This window comes from Quercus robur, chromosome 3, assembly GCF_932294415.1.
Source record: "Quercus robur chromosome 3, dhQueRobu3.1, whole genome shotgun sequence".
Lineage (NCBI taxonomy): Eukaryota > Viridiplantae > Streptophyta > Magnoliopsida > Fagales > Fagaceae > Quercus > Quercus robur.
The window spans coordinates 9167809-9183103 of NC_065536.1; the positions used below are offsets into that span (position 1 = coordinate 9167809).

The following is a 15295-nucleotide window of genomic DNA, read 5'->3' on the forward strand; positions in this document are numbered from 1 at the left end:
AAAATTCAAAAGCAAAAAATGTTAAGGACATCTTTTATGTAATTGGCTAATCTTTTGACAAAATGCACTTTACTTGTGATTAAGTAGATCTAGGATAGATTTAATACTTCAAGAAATAAGAGTTCAAGTCAAGTATTAAAGTCATGGAGATTGGACCAAAAAACAAGTGAAGAAAAGTTGTTCATTAAAACTCGATAGATACCTCAACAGAAACAATATCTATCGAGATTTAAGAACGAAGCTTGACAGAAGTTGATTCTGTCGAGATCTATGAAATCAGAATTTCCAGATCTGATTTTCGGCCCTAGTTGACATATATGTGTAGGGTTTTTTTTCTCACAACCTTAGACAAATATAAGGCTTATTTTAAAGGCATTTATACATGACGAACACATGCAGAAAATGACCTAGTGCCTTATTCTCTCTACAAGAAGTTATTGCATCTTTTGCGCCTTAAAGTTTTATAACCAAGTACTTCTTGATCTTCATTGTTGATGAAGTGAAGAACTTTGCAGCCAACAACATCTTCAAGTTGCTAGAGTTAGTCACGTACTGTGATTCGTGCAAAAGGGTGGCATTCATATATTGAAAAGTTCAGATGTTGTGAAGCGGTAGAAGGTTTCTACTGTAAGGTCATCTATAGGGATTGTAGAGTTTAGGGACAAAGGTTTTGCACTAAATTTGAAACTTCTCTTTACTATAGTGAATAGTTTTTTGGGAAAGTTTCCCTCCAGGTTTTTTACTGTGAAATTAATTTGTTTCATTGGTTTTTTGGATCATCATATCTTGTTTTATTTACTATTCCATTATGCATGATATTGATGTTTTTTTGTTTTAACAAGGTTTATTCATAATAAATCTAATTAACAACTTAGATTTAAAATTTGTTAATTCTATCAATCGGGGTCTAAATTTCCCAAAAAAAAACTATCAGAGAAATTTTTTTCCTAAAAATTTGTGTACTCTCTATTTAAATATATCTCATGCATGTTAGATATATTTTTTCTTAAAAATTAGCACACACTAAACCCAGCAGTTTACTTAATTTCAAATCCTAAATTTCTTAAAAATTCCTTCTTGTGTAACCTCACTAACAATAGATAAGTTCAAATTAAAAAATTATATTAAATTCAAAATAAAAAATAGAGCCTCATTGCATGTGTGAAGTGTGTGTGATGATACTAGTGTAATTTAAAGTTTTAATTGTGTGTTTTAGGAATATATGAAATAAACTTTAAATGCATTAATTTTGGCTTATATATATATATATATTAGTATATTACAATTTTAGTAGAATATTTTACATAATTAAAGGAAATTTATTTAGCATTTGTGGTAAATTATGAGAAATATCATCTAATCTTCAATCAAGAATTTAATCAATTTGTTTAGCAAAAAATAAAAAAAAGAACTTAATCAATTTTTAATGGGCGGACAAACCAATGTCTGCCACTCCTCCAGCTTTTAAAATTTTATAAATGATAGACTATTTAAATGGATTTGGATATTAAAAAAAATTATTGGGATCAAATAAAAAATACGGTTTCAGGGGTTGAGATTGCAGTAGCAACATTGTGATGGTTGGGATTGTGAGAGGAGAGAGTAAAAAATAAATATTCAAATAAAGTAAGATGAAAGAAAGGAGAGAGGAGAGATAAAAAAATTTAAATAATTAAATGAAGTAAAAGATAGAGTATTGAGTTTGAGGTGTGTGCATAAAAAATATGAATAGCTAAACTAGAGAAAATAGAGCTTTTGGATTAGTTTAGCTAAACATTTGAGGAGGCTGATAATGCTCTAATGCTACCTTTACGGCATCACCTCGCTTCTTAACCTGGAAAATTTATTTATGAGTTTTGGCCATTTCACGACATATTTTTCAAGTGGCAATGCAAGAAAAACTTTGCATAGGCAAGAAATGTTATATAATAACTTGAAAAACTTTATGTTTGAGGACTTATTTGAATTATAAATTGTCGTAAGATTCAACATTGTCCTCACATATTGCAATAAAAATCACAAGTTAATTATTTACTACTACGTAAGTATCATATACATGTAAATTAGCTTAATAAATTTGAATTGATTCTTTTTTATTATAAAAAAGAATTGATCTTTTTTTTTTTTGTATTTTCTAAATTTACACACATGAATTTGTATATAAGCATAATTGTTATATAATTAGTGTATAATTAGAAGGGTCCATATGACACAGGAACGGAGCCACATATTGGCCTTGGGTGGCCATGGCCCCCTCTGAGATTTAAAGAAAAAAAAAATTGAATATATATTAAAGCTTGTTTCAAATCTGTACTCAAGGAAAATAGAACATGGCCCCCCTTTCTTCGAAATCATGGTTTCCTTTGAGTCAGAAGGAATCTTTGAGGTAGATTATACTTCAAGGTCGCCATTGATGCTTCAATATTTCCATATTTGAAGGAGAGAGAGTTTGAGAGTTAAAACTGAAATTGAGAAGAGGAAACCATGGAGGTAAACCTGGGATGCACAGACGCGGCTCCAGAGCCATCACACTCGCGTCTGATGCGGCGACGCGGGAGGGACGCCGCTGATCGAGTGTCGGTGCCGCGTCAGGCCGCGTCGTGCCACGTGGATTCCCCGACTTGCATCGACTCGACTCCGATTTGTGCCAATTCGCGTTGGACCGGGCCGATTCGGCCAAAATCGGGTCTTTTTTGCCGTATCCGGCTGAAACTGACCGAAACGGCCGAAATCGTTTGGTTGTGAATAAAAGATAAAAGCAGCGCACATTGTTTGGTTGAGAATAAGAAGAAGAAATTACTAAGGTGAAGATAAGTGAGAAGGAGATGAAGAAAAGTTTAAAGGGTTGAAATTTTCAAAATCGCCACTGTCGGACTCTGCAAAAATCAGATTCACGTGAAGGCAAAGGGAAACAACAATGTGATTGGTCATGGGCTTTGGCTGTACATTTTGCTTTTAACGTGCCGTAGTAAAAATATTTTAATAGTAAAAATACTACTAACAAGCCATAGTAATTTTTAAGAATAATTTAATAGTAAAAATATATAGAAAATATAAATAAAAATATTTTTAATAATTTTTTAATCGCCGCACCCCGCCGCATCCACACCCTACTTTTTCAAAAATTGCCGAGTCCCGCACCTGCACTCGCACCCGCACCCGAATCCGGAAACGCACCCGTGCTTCATAGAGGTAAACAGATAAATATGGAAAAGAGACTGGGAGTAGACACAATTTTTTTTCTTTTATTTTATGATGCTTAGAGTGCTACGTTGATTTGGAAAACAAAAAAATTGATTTGGAAAACAAAAAAACAAAAATCCACTACACGGTTTTTTGATAATGAGTCATAGTTAACACAAAAAAAGAAGAAGATAATAACACTACTCCACCCTTATATTGATTATGGAAGGTTCTGTAAATCGCAGCGTGGCTCGGCAACAGCTAGGATATGCTCACTGTAGCATACTTGGTGTGGAAGATTAGTGATACAAGTGTGGTGATACCGTGATACAACTTTTTACTTCTACTCGTTTAGCAAAAAAAACTTTTTACTTCTACTCTTTATATTCCTTGTCTTTAGTAATATTAATTTAGAAACACTAAATTTTCATCAAAATTTTGGCATCCTTTATCACTGTATTAACACTTCATCTTGACTGAGCATTCCACAACCGCAACACAAAAATAGGGAGAGGAATGTAAAAAAATAAAAAATAAAAACTAGGTGAAATTTTCAGTATTGATATACTTATTGGTTTGCGTTGCTCGCTTATATGTGGTGGGACGTCCATCACCATTTACACCCAGTTTTCATGAAGCTAGAAAAATTTTCAATAACTATAAGCCAAATATGTTGGTATCTTCAATAACTAGTTAATATTGTTATTTATTTTTTATCAAAGAAAATTCAAAGATATATACAAAGATTCAGTGAAATAATAAAAGGAGGTACATTGTCATATTGAAATCAAATAAATTCAAGAACTTTTTGAAATCGGGTAGGACTTGATGTTTGAAGGAGACAAGTGGGGGGTGAAGTGTATATCAAATTAGTTTGAACCTTAACCTCTCTTCTATCTCTATAGCAACAGCGTTTCAACAACTGTGGTTCTACTATGCGTGTGAGTGATGTAAATGTGAATGAGTGATATTATTAGAACAAAAACTTCAATACAAACGGTTTCGGGTGGGCGCAAGGCGGGTTAAATTCACGACATGGGGACTAGGGGTAGGTGCCAATCCGGTTAAAGGTATTTTGGTCAAAGACAAACACAGTTATAAGCCAACTACAAACACACAATCCCAATATTATAGACCATATGGTTCTTAGAGCCATACCTAACCATTGGTTAAACTGTCAACCAATGAATCAAACAAAAATTTGGGCTATTATGAAAGAAATACCAGATTAGAAAAAACACCCAATTAAAACCAGAAAAACCAATGGTGTTTTAGAAAAATCCACATAATTTTATTCGAATTGTTTTTCTTTTCTTTTCTTTTTTTTACATATATCTTAAGTAATTTTGATCAAATAACGATACTTTGTTCAATTTTGCATATTTATTTATTAATTTTTTCTCTACTTCTAATTTTTAAAATTGAAAAAAAATAGTGAAAAGACAAATTCAAGTGTCCTATTTTTTGGGTCATTTTTATGCATAAACACATTAAATTCTATCTTTAAATAAATTTTTTGAACAATAATATTATAATAATATTAATAAATGTTATACTCTCATAAACACAAAGATTTATCATGGCCACCATTCCTTGTATATAGAACAGTGGTGTTGACAGAATAGAAAATTCATTCTCGATCCATCATCATCTCTGCATCTACCTAGTTACAAAGATGAGGTTGTAAAACTGGCACATTTCAAAGCAACCAATTGTAGAAATATCAGTCGTATAAGGAGTAGGAACACACGTAAAACTAATTCACCCAATTTACGAGCTCTCTTCTTACTAACCTAGGGATTCTTAAGTATGATCCTTTTCCATGGGGTGGTGTTAGGGGACAATTTTTGCACAAAAAATTCTTTCAAAAAATGGACCTAGCCTACTGACCCCGGAAACATAGCATCAAATTCTAGCAAATTCAAGCCTATAACCCATGGAATGCAGTCCAAATAACTCACAGCCCACAAGCATGCCTATGAAAAGAGATCAGACAAGCAGCCGGAGATGGGCTAATTTTGGTCCCACGTGACCAGCCCAAAGCCCACTGAAATGAACAACAAGGCTCACCAATGGATCAAGTCAATAGCCCATATATTGGGCCAAAGAGGCCAACTTGAGCCCACGGAATTGATACCAAGTGAGGAAGGGTCCACTACTAATCAAAAGCTAAAATTAAATATATTCCTTCATTAAAACGTAGACCAAGCCCATACACAAAAGAAAAGGAGAAATGATTTGGAAGCTAAAAAGGGTACTAGCATTCACATATGGAATCTTTGAACTATTCTATTTTACCATTTCAAAAACTATTTTATCAATTATACCATACTATTTTATAATACACTTAATATCCCATTTCTTATTTATCTCATCTATTCATTAAAATATTAATTTCACCAACTCTTTCTCTCTCTTCCTCTTCATAAAAAAATAATTAAAAATACCCACCCACCATCACTAGGGAAAAAAATAATATAAAAATGTATACAAGTTGCTACAATGCCATCATAAAAATAGGATGGCACTGTAGCACAATTGCAAGACTTTGCAAGACCAGTTAATGGGGGGTTTTGAGGCACTGATGCTAAATATTACCAACATATGGCATATATAATACCCAATGTGAATGCTAGCATGCATCCACTTGGGCCAATTAAAGATCTCACAAATGAACTTGGAACACCTGTGACTGTGAGATTATTGGACCCATGATTGATGTAAAGTGTAAGTTTAGGAACTCATAAAATCAAAAAATATTTGTTTAGGCAACATTTAATTCTCTCTAGTTGTGAGGTTTGTTTAGCTTTTTCCTTCCTTCTTTTGCAGGTTTGGTTGTTGCATAATTGGAAGACACAATGTTTGCCTTTCTCGTCATTTGTGTGGATGTGAGAAATGGATTCAGCTCCTTGAACTAAACCTGGGCCATTAAGGAAGCCTAATCAAATTTTAAAACACAAATAAGTGAGCAAAAGATTCTAAATAGGTGGTAGCTAGCTTAACTCAATCAAGAGAATCCGATTATAATTAATCATCAATATGAATCATGACATGTGCAAGAAGTTTTTACTCTTAGTACCTAATAAATGTTTGGAGGAAGAGTAACAATAACACTTTGTTTGGTTAGGAGATATTTGGGAAGAAAAGAAAAGAAAAGGAAGGAAAGGAAATAAATTCCTTTGTTGGGTTAGGAAGAATTGGTGTGAAGGAAAGGAAAATAAAGGAAATAAATTCCTCCATGGCCCACCATATTCTTTCCTCCCAAATTGAGAGGAAAAGGAGAGAGAAGAGAGAGTACCTATGGTGGGACCCACTAATAAGGTGTGTTTCTCTTCATTTCTCCCTTACAAACCAAACAAGGCAAAGGAAAAAAAAATTTATCCTTTCTCTTCCCTCTCCTCTCCCCTCTTCCCCTCTTTCCCTTCCCTTCTCTCCCCCTTTGATTTACCCAAAAAAGTGTAAGATGCAAAATAAAGGGGAGAAGAAAAGCCAAAAAATAGAAGTAAAGGGTTGGAGGAAGAGCAATGGTAAAGTGAAGATTGTGAGAGTTGAAAATTAAAAAAAAAAAAAAAAATTGATTAATTCAAAATAAGTGACTGATGTGGCACAATAAAACATTAGTAGAAAATTAATTGATAAATCTCTATTGTTAAACACATTTATAAATATATATATATATATATATATATATTTTTTTTGAGAAGAATATTATTATATATGGTATAAATTTCTATTTTTGAATAGAAATATTATTTAAAAACTAGTTTGGAGGAAAATTCCTTCAATCCATCCCCATGTACTTTTAATTAGTCACATGATTTTTTTAAATAAGTTATGTGATTTGTTAAAATGTGGATGCTTATCTATAAATCACGATGTAATGAGTTGGAGGAGAACTTTGACATTTTGTTATATACATCTTAAGTGAGAGAAGGAGATTCGAACTTTAGAAGTGTTCGTTAAAAACGCCAAAAATTTATTATTCTCTCTATTTCTATACTTCTATGTATAGTATAGATTAGTATTTTTCGTACTAAACTAGACAAGTTTTTAATAGACAATGAGTCAAGAATGCCGGTGCAAATCTTTTGATTCGCTTTAAAGTGTCCATGGATAGTGTAGTTGCACTTTTATATACAACTAAGTTTGATATTTAATTGATCCTCATGGGGCATGTGCCTACTCCAAGCTTGATCGTTTGGGGTCTTTTCCTAGACTGGTATCTAAAACACTAGGTTGATCTTGGGATATTCCTCATTGTGATTGCATTATTGAAAGGTCCTGGAAGCATCATATATATATATATATATTTTTTGATGAATTTTCCTGGAAGCATCATGTAATAAAACTATAATTAGAAATGATAAGAACAAGCATTAGCATTGAAAAATGCTAATGCCATATCTAAGCCCTTTTTAGCATTTTATGACTCAAAATGTACTGCATCAAAGGATGCTAAACACAAATATTGTAAAAAATTTTACAATAGTGCTACAGTACAATTCTATCTTTAGAATTGTACTGTAGCACAATTGTAAAAAAAAAAAAAATATATATATATATATATATATTTTAATCAACCCGGCATTTCTCTCTCCTCCCATAATTTCTGTTATCTTCTCTCTCTTCATTCTCTCTTTCTCATCTGCTCTCTCTGCTCTCTTCATTCTCTCTTTCTCATTTGCTCTTTCCTCTTTCAAACCCAAACATCATCCATCTCTTTCTCATCTGCTTTTTTTTTTTTGGGTGTGACCGGTGCTTAAAGGAAGTGGTGGGTCTCAAACCCAAACGTCATCCATCTCTTTCTCATCTACTTTTTTTTTTTTTTTTTTTTTGGCTATGACCGGTGCTTAAAGGAAGTGGTGGGTATGGCTGAGGTGAGTTGTGGGTCATGGCGTGGGTCACGGAGATCGGAGATCGGAGTGGGCTGAAGTGGGTTTTTGGCTGTGACCGGTGTTTTTGGTTGTGGTTGTGGTTTTTGGTTGTTTTTGGCGTGGGTTCGGTGTTTTTGGTTGTGGTTGTGGTTTTTGTGCTTAAAGGGGTTGTGGGTCGTGGTTGGGTCCAGGGTTTGGGTCGTGGTTGGGTTGTGGGTCCGGTGTTTGGGTCGTGGGTGACGGCGTGGGTGTGGTGGTTGTGGTTTTTGGCTGTGACCGGTGTTTTTGGTTGTGGTTTTTGGTTTTTGGTTGTTTTTGGCTTGGGTCCGGTGTTTTTGGTTGTGGTTTTTTGAATGGGTTTGCTTCGGTGGGTTTCAAATAGGCTGGGTTTCAAATCGGCGGTGTGGTTTCTGATCGATGGCTTGGGTGGTGGGTGTGGTGGCCGTTGTTGGCTCTGGTTTGATGGTTTGTGTGTGTGGTTGTGTGTGGCTCTGTTGATGGGTCTGTGTGTGTGGTTCTGTGAGATGAATCGGTGCTAGAGGTTGAGGGAGGCTGAGGAAAAAAAAAAAAAAAACAGTTGGAAAGCCTAGGAAAGTGGAACTGAAAAAAAGTATTTGTTAAAAAGAAATAATAAAGAAAGATTAAAGAATAATATTTTAATAAGAATAGAGTTTTAGGATGTGAGAAATATTGTAAAATGGGATGGTATAAGTAATAAAGTAGTTTTTTGAGATGGTATAATAGTATAGCATAGCATTTTTCAATGCTAGTGCTCAAGTCAATGTTTCATAAGTTGGACCAAGTCACTAAGTCTTTGCCAGGTCGATTTATATGTCTGAAAATGCCATTGAAGTTCAGAAAGACGGGTTTCAATTTATGCTTTCATACCTTCAATTCTTTCTCATCAAATGTTACATATACGGGGTCTTCATTGTGAGTATTCTGCAAAAACTCTTATGTGGTATTGAAGTTATTTTTTTATATATATCAACTACTTTTTCTCCTGTTTCATTTGCAGCGTCTGAGGGTAAGGAGAGTAAGGAAAATTACCTCGTGAAGCTGCTACTTATCAGCGAAAGCGGTACGTTGTTTAGCATTTAGAGCATTATTCCTTTCAAGAGAACCAAACAGATCGAAACATGTATCTAGAACCTGCTAGATCGTGTTCCTATGCTTGAAAAATGCAAAAAATTTCTGCGTTTTAGGGTCACATGTGGTTTGATTTGATTTGTTGATTTTGATCCAAATTGATTAAGGCTTAGGGGTTTAAAATGTTGATAATTTAATTAAATACGGATTCAAAATTATCAATAACCTGAGGCCATTTGTCATAATTTATAACCCTTTTTTTTTTCCTTGTATCAGCCAGTTTGAAAATCCTTTATACAACTACTACATGCTTGTATTTATTTGATACGTTTTAGGCGTATTTAGATAAGTTTAGTGGTCGATATGATACGATATTTACAATTTGAGTAGGAATAGCTATTTTTGATACTCAATATTATAACTTTTATCTATGTCTAAGTTTTAAAGAAGGAAAATGTTTATTATACATGACTTATTACACATATCATACGCATATTTCAGTTTTTAAACTTAAGTTATGATCTCAATTCAAAAAATAAATTGTATATATAGTGTGTACCTTAATCAATTATTCTTAATGAAAATGGTACAGAGAAATTACACTTATTTGGAGGAATAATGGTACTTTTTTTTTTTTTTTAAGAGAAAGTGGATTAGTGGTACTCTAAAATCATAAATACCACGTCAGGAAAAAAAAAAAAAAAGAGGCTGCTTTTGGGTTTCACCGAGCTATGGTTCTCACTTCTCATCTAACTTTAAGAGGTTTAACCGATGGGATAATAGTTTTAATGGGCTCTAAGCTGTTTCGTCTTTGTAAGTCGGCTTCTGGGCCTCATTATAGAACACGGCCCGTGAAATGATATTTACAAGAGCGTCGGTAAAATTAAAAGATGGGTCTGTTGTGATAGGTTGAAACTGTAGGTGTTGGGTCGTGATGCATTTTTTATACATTTTTTTTTTTTGAAAGCGCATTTTTTATACATTTACAAATATATGTAAATAGTTAACAACTAAATAGTAAATATACTTAAAATTATATTATTTGAGTTGATTAGATAGAATGATTTTCTTTTATAAACTTATAAAAATTAGATTCATAAATCTTGTATCATTTAAAATTATGTATAAACTCTACATAAATTTATGTCTTGGTGATAGCAATCCGAAGCCATATTCTTTCATGCACAAAGTTATTTCAGTGGCATCTTCAACAAAGTACAGACAAAGTCATTTATTTTGTTTGGTTATGTATCTTATCTTATAATTTGTTTGTCAGGATTAAGGCTCCATTAGTTTATGTATCTTATGTTCTACTTTGTTTATCAGGATTAAGGCTCCATTAGTTTCCAAAGGAAAATTTCTGTGTGATAAATTTTTCTTCACAATTGTTTGCTTCTGGTATGTAAAAAAAAATTAATTTTCCCCCAAAGCTAATTGAATGGATATTTATTTTGAATTTAACTTAAATTTAACATATTGAACTCGTTGAAATGATGACATGTAATTAAAAGTAGACACATATTAGTATATTACTATTCTACTACTATTCTAACGGGTTCATTACATTAGATCCAAGCTTTACCTATTTATTTCGGACCAAAAAAACTTTATAGGAACATCATTTTCTGAAAGATATTCTTGTACTTTTGTCCCCAAAAAAAAAAAAAAAAAAAACACTTTCTGACAGATCTTTAACTGCTACCTTTCCACCCGTAAATCCAGGAATAAAAGAGAAGATGACTTCTCTCTATGCATGCTAGAATAGAGCATCAGCGATAAAAATTTAGTAATTTAACCTTACCAAAAAAATATTATCTATTTTGTCACCTTATTTTACAAAACATTCAACATTAATAGTTTTATTTTAGCATTCAACATAATAAAATAACATAAACAATACAATAAAATAATATATCTATTATAATAAACAACAATCACCATCACTAACACAATAAAATAATATAACTTTTGATAAATTTGGCTGTGCATTGTAGCTCATCAATCAATTTTTTTGACTTTCCCTCCACCATTACAACATGCTTTTTAATATTGGTGGTGCTAAAAATAAAAATATGATTTTTTAACACCACCAATACTAATGCTCGATCGGATCATGCATAGACTTTCTCTCTAGATATATAATTCTAGGGAAAGATACTAAAAACTCAACCTTAGACGAGGCACATGCCCTATGAGAATCACAATTGAAACTTTGTTGCACAAAATGTGCAACTCCATCCATGGGTTTAGCTTCAACTTAAGTGTGCAATATACCCTATCACAGACAATATGTAAAGCGAATCAAAGGTTAAAAACGCAATCCTTAATTTCTTCATCTGTAATTAAAAAAAATTATCTTATTTAGTCGGAAAAATACAAATAAAATTATAATTCATTAATTTGCAAAGCATTAATTGGCTAGGGACATTCACAAAACGCAGGGAACAAAAGCATACAAACACTGAAACACATACAGACAATGAAATACAACTAAATATTGAAAGTAATGATAATTACAAGTCTGAAGACTTAATACATCAGTAATTCATTGAATTAAGTGATAGGATCTGTAGGCTCATTTTCCCTCTAGCGTATAGAATTAGAACAAAATTAAACTGTTTATCTCTCTACCTGTGTAGCTGATCAGGACGCAACACTCTGCTTGGCGTGGAAGATTTGACCCTCTCTCTCTCACACTATTTTTGTTTTGTATTTCGTTGACTTATATGCTCATTTTCATATCTCGTAATCCAGCATAATTTACATTTTTTTTAAAAAGTGTTCAAACCGACCAGAATCTTAACTATCTAATCACACACGTAAGCCTGCGGTATGTGGGTATGATGCAAGAAATTTTATGAGTTCTTTTATTACCACAAACGAACTCAACTTTTACCATAATTCTCAGATAAATTGTGACTACTTGACTGATTATATGTTATTTTCACATAAATTTACAATTTTTTCTCCGTTAATCACAATATATTAATCACATAGATGGTTGTAGCAAAGATTGTCATTTTTTGGTGGCACTAGTTTTTTGGATTATGGAATGTTCTTAGTGACTCAGCAACAGCTAGGATATGCGCACTGTAGCATACTTGGTGTGGAAGATTAGTGATACTAGCTAGCTGTGTGTAGAGTGATACAATTACAAACCTTTTATTTCTGTTCTTTACATTGTTTGCTTCATCAAAATTTTGGTATCCTCCTCTATCACATAGAATTGTCACTTCATCTTGACTGAGCCCACCACAACCCAAAACAAAAAAATAAGGGGTAGAATCTGGAAAATTTGGTGAATTTTTTTAGTATTAATAAGACTTATTGGTTTGCATTACCTATATATGTGGGTCCATTATTTATACCCAATAGTGAAATTAGAAAGTTTTTCAAGGAGCTAAGCCAAATATATTAATATTTTTATAAAAAAATTCACACAAAAAAAAAAAAAAAAAACATGCATGTTTTTTTTATGTGTGTGTGTGAATTTTTTCTTACATAAGAAAATTTCATAATGTTGGCTTTCTATAATTTGAGGCATATATTTTCTTTCATTAAGTCTGAGTTATTTCTTAAATATTCTTTAAATATCTTAAATCAAGGGTTTTTTCTTAAATTAAATTAATTAAATATTACATATTAGAATATAACAATAGGCTTAAAAAACATAAATGTATATAATATATATATATATATATATATAATAGTATTTTTCATGGCCTAATATTTAAAATGTATTATAAAAGAAATATAATGATGAAACAAACTAAATGAAAAATTTTGTTCTGTTTTATGGATATGATAAAGTAAAATATAGCATAAATTTTTAATCATAAAAATTATAGTATGTTTTCTTCTAATACATTAATATATATATATATATATATATATATATACATATATTTGTGTGTGTGTATTCATTCCATTAAAAATTTATAATAAAAAAAAGGAAAGAAAAAGAGATTTATTTATGTAGGGTAATTAGGACACTTTTGGTATGAATTTTGATTGCAATTAGAATTTAATTTAAATTCTTAATTAAGCTTCTACTTTAATATTATATATATATGATTTTTTTTTTGTATTTATATATCAATTATTTAATTTTTTATGAGAAGATAAAAATAATTTTTAAAAAATAAATGATGAAAGACTTTTCTAAGTGAAATAGAGAGAAAAAAAAACATACAAATTTATTAAATGTTAGCCAGAAAAATAATTTTTCAAAAGAAAAAGTATAATATTTTAGGATTAAGATGATGGATTTGATTTTTTTGAACCTCATCCAATTGCATGCTTAAGTTTGAACTGACCGTGGTTATAATAAAAAAGTATATCATTCTACTTAGTTAAGGGAAAGAGTAGTACAGGCAATAGTTAGGGCACAAAGTGAATCGTGGTCATGCTCTCACTCTCACTGCCACATAGTTAGGGCAAAAAGTGAACCGTGGTCATGCTCTCATGCTCTCACTGCCACTGAGTCTGTATGTGAGCTTCTATTTCTATACATATAACCTCCACCAGAACGCTCACCCCACCAATTCCAACGAGTTAAAATACCTCTTCCTCCACCATTTCCATCAAATCCTCTTCAAAATTTCTTTGATCTAAATCTCCAAGATGAGCCACCGCACTTTGGATATCTCTAGCATTTCAGCCAAGGACTTGAAGTTGAAGAAAGTGAGTTGTTTCTCCAACAAGATGGGCTTGTATGCCACCGTTTCTATTAACGGTTCCAGCAACTCCTCTGAGCAAAAGACACCGATTGACAAAAACGGAGGCAGCAATCCAATATGGAACTCTCCCATGAAGTTCATCATCAACGATGTTCCTGCAGCCCAGCAGACCATTGTGGTGAAGCTCAAGGCCAAGAGGATCATCCGAGACAAAGTTATTGGCCGAGTCCGTGTGCCCATGAAGGAACTGTTGGATAATTATGGTGATTCAAAGGGTGAAAATCATATCAGCTATACTGTTGTTACCCCCAGTGGGAAGGCCAAAGGGGTACTGGACCTTCGGTTGAAGTTTGGGGAGCTGGTAAATTATCCAACTGGACCTGGTCATGGGGTTGTGGATGTATATCAACACCCACCTACACCTGCTTATGGCGGGTACCCACCACCTGCACCTGCTTATGGCGGCGGATACCCGCCTGCTCTGGCTTATGGTGGTGGGTACCCGCCTGCACCGGCTTATGGGGGAGCTTATGTTCCTGCACCTGGATATGGTCCTTATAGTTATATGCCATACACTGCTCCGGCTGCACCGGTGCAGCAGCCACATCAACGTGTCATTCCTGGCCTTGTGGCGGCCGGGGTTGAAGCGGTGATCTTTGGTGCAGTCAAGGGCTTAGTCACCGATACTTTTTTTGGTGATGGTAATGGTTTCAATTTTTGAATCTAGTCTCTAGGGTTGTTTTATGTTTCATGTTAAAAAAATGGGGAAGGGGCCGCGGGTGATGTTTTATATATGTATCGGGCTAAAATAAAAGTTTGTGTTTATATTTCAGTTTTATACATGCTTTTTTTTGTACCTTGAATTTCCAAAGGTTTGAATACATTATGGTGTCTTTCCTCTCTACTCTTCCCTATCCAAAAACCAACAAATCAAGTCTAGGTGAAGCTAAAATTAAACTTTGTAATTTCTATTCGGAAGTATGTTATTTGATTGTTGGGTATGAAAATAAAATTATGGTTTTGTGTTTGTAATTTCTGTTCCGAAGGTTGTTATTTGATTGCTGGTTATGAAAATATATGTATGGGGTATGTGCAGTAAAATATTGGGCTAAAGGTGTCTTTGGGATGTTATATTTGACTATTTGCAAAACAGATACCCTTAGCTTAATCCAACGAAAAAGATTCATCTTTGTAATAATTTGTGTTTTAGCCTGAAAAAAACTTATTTCTGGATATTGAATCCCCTGATATGTGCAGGGAAACGATGCTAACCATTTCATATAGAAGAGACATTGGACTTTTGTAGGTTTGACGTTGGGGCTTTGTTTTCCTTTTCCATTTTCTTGGTGTACGTAATGCGATTTTAAGATTTTTGTGAGTTAGATTTTTTTTTTTAAAAAAAAAAATTGTAATAAGTGTCAATTAAGGATTTTTTTTTTTGAGCAACGTCAATTAAGGATTTAGTTCTAG

At 32.8% G+C, this 15295-nt stretch overlaps 1 protein-coding gene across 1 annotated transcript; it reads left to right on the forward strand.

Annotated features, from left to right (window-relative positions):
- Positions 1 to 13769: 13769 nt before the first annotated feature.
- LOC126719200 (protein SRC2-like) lies at positions 13770 to 14546 on the forward strand. The gene has a single exon (XM_050421781.1). It carries the CDS (start codon positions 13770 to 13772, stop codon positions 14544 to 14546), a length of 777 nt encoding a protein of 258 aa, XP_050277738.1.
- The last annotated feature ends 749 nt before the right edge of the window (positions 14547 to 15295 follow it).

Coding starts and splice junctions, on each gene's coding strand:
- LOC126719200 (XM_050421781.1), top strand. CDS start 13,770: ATGAGCCACCGCACTTTGGATATCTCTAGCATTTCAGCCAAGGACTTG.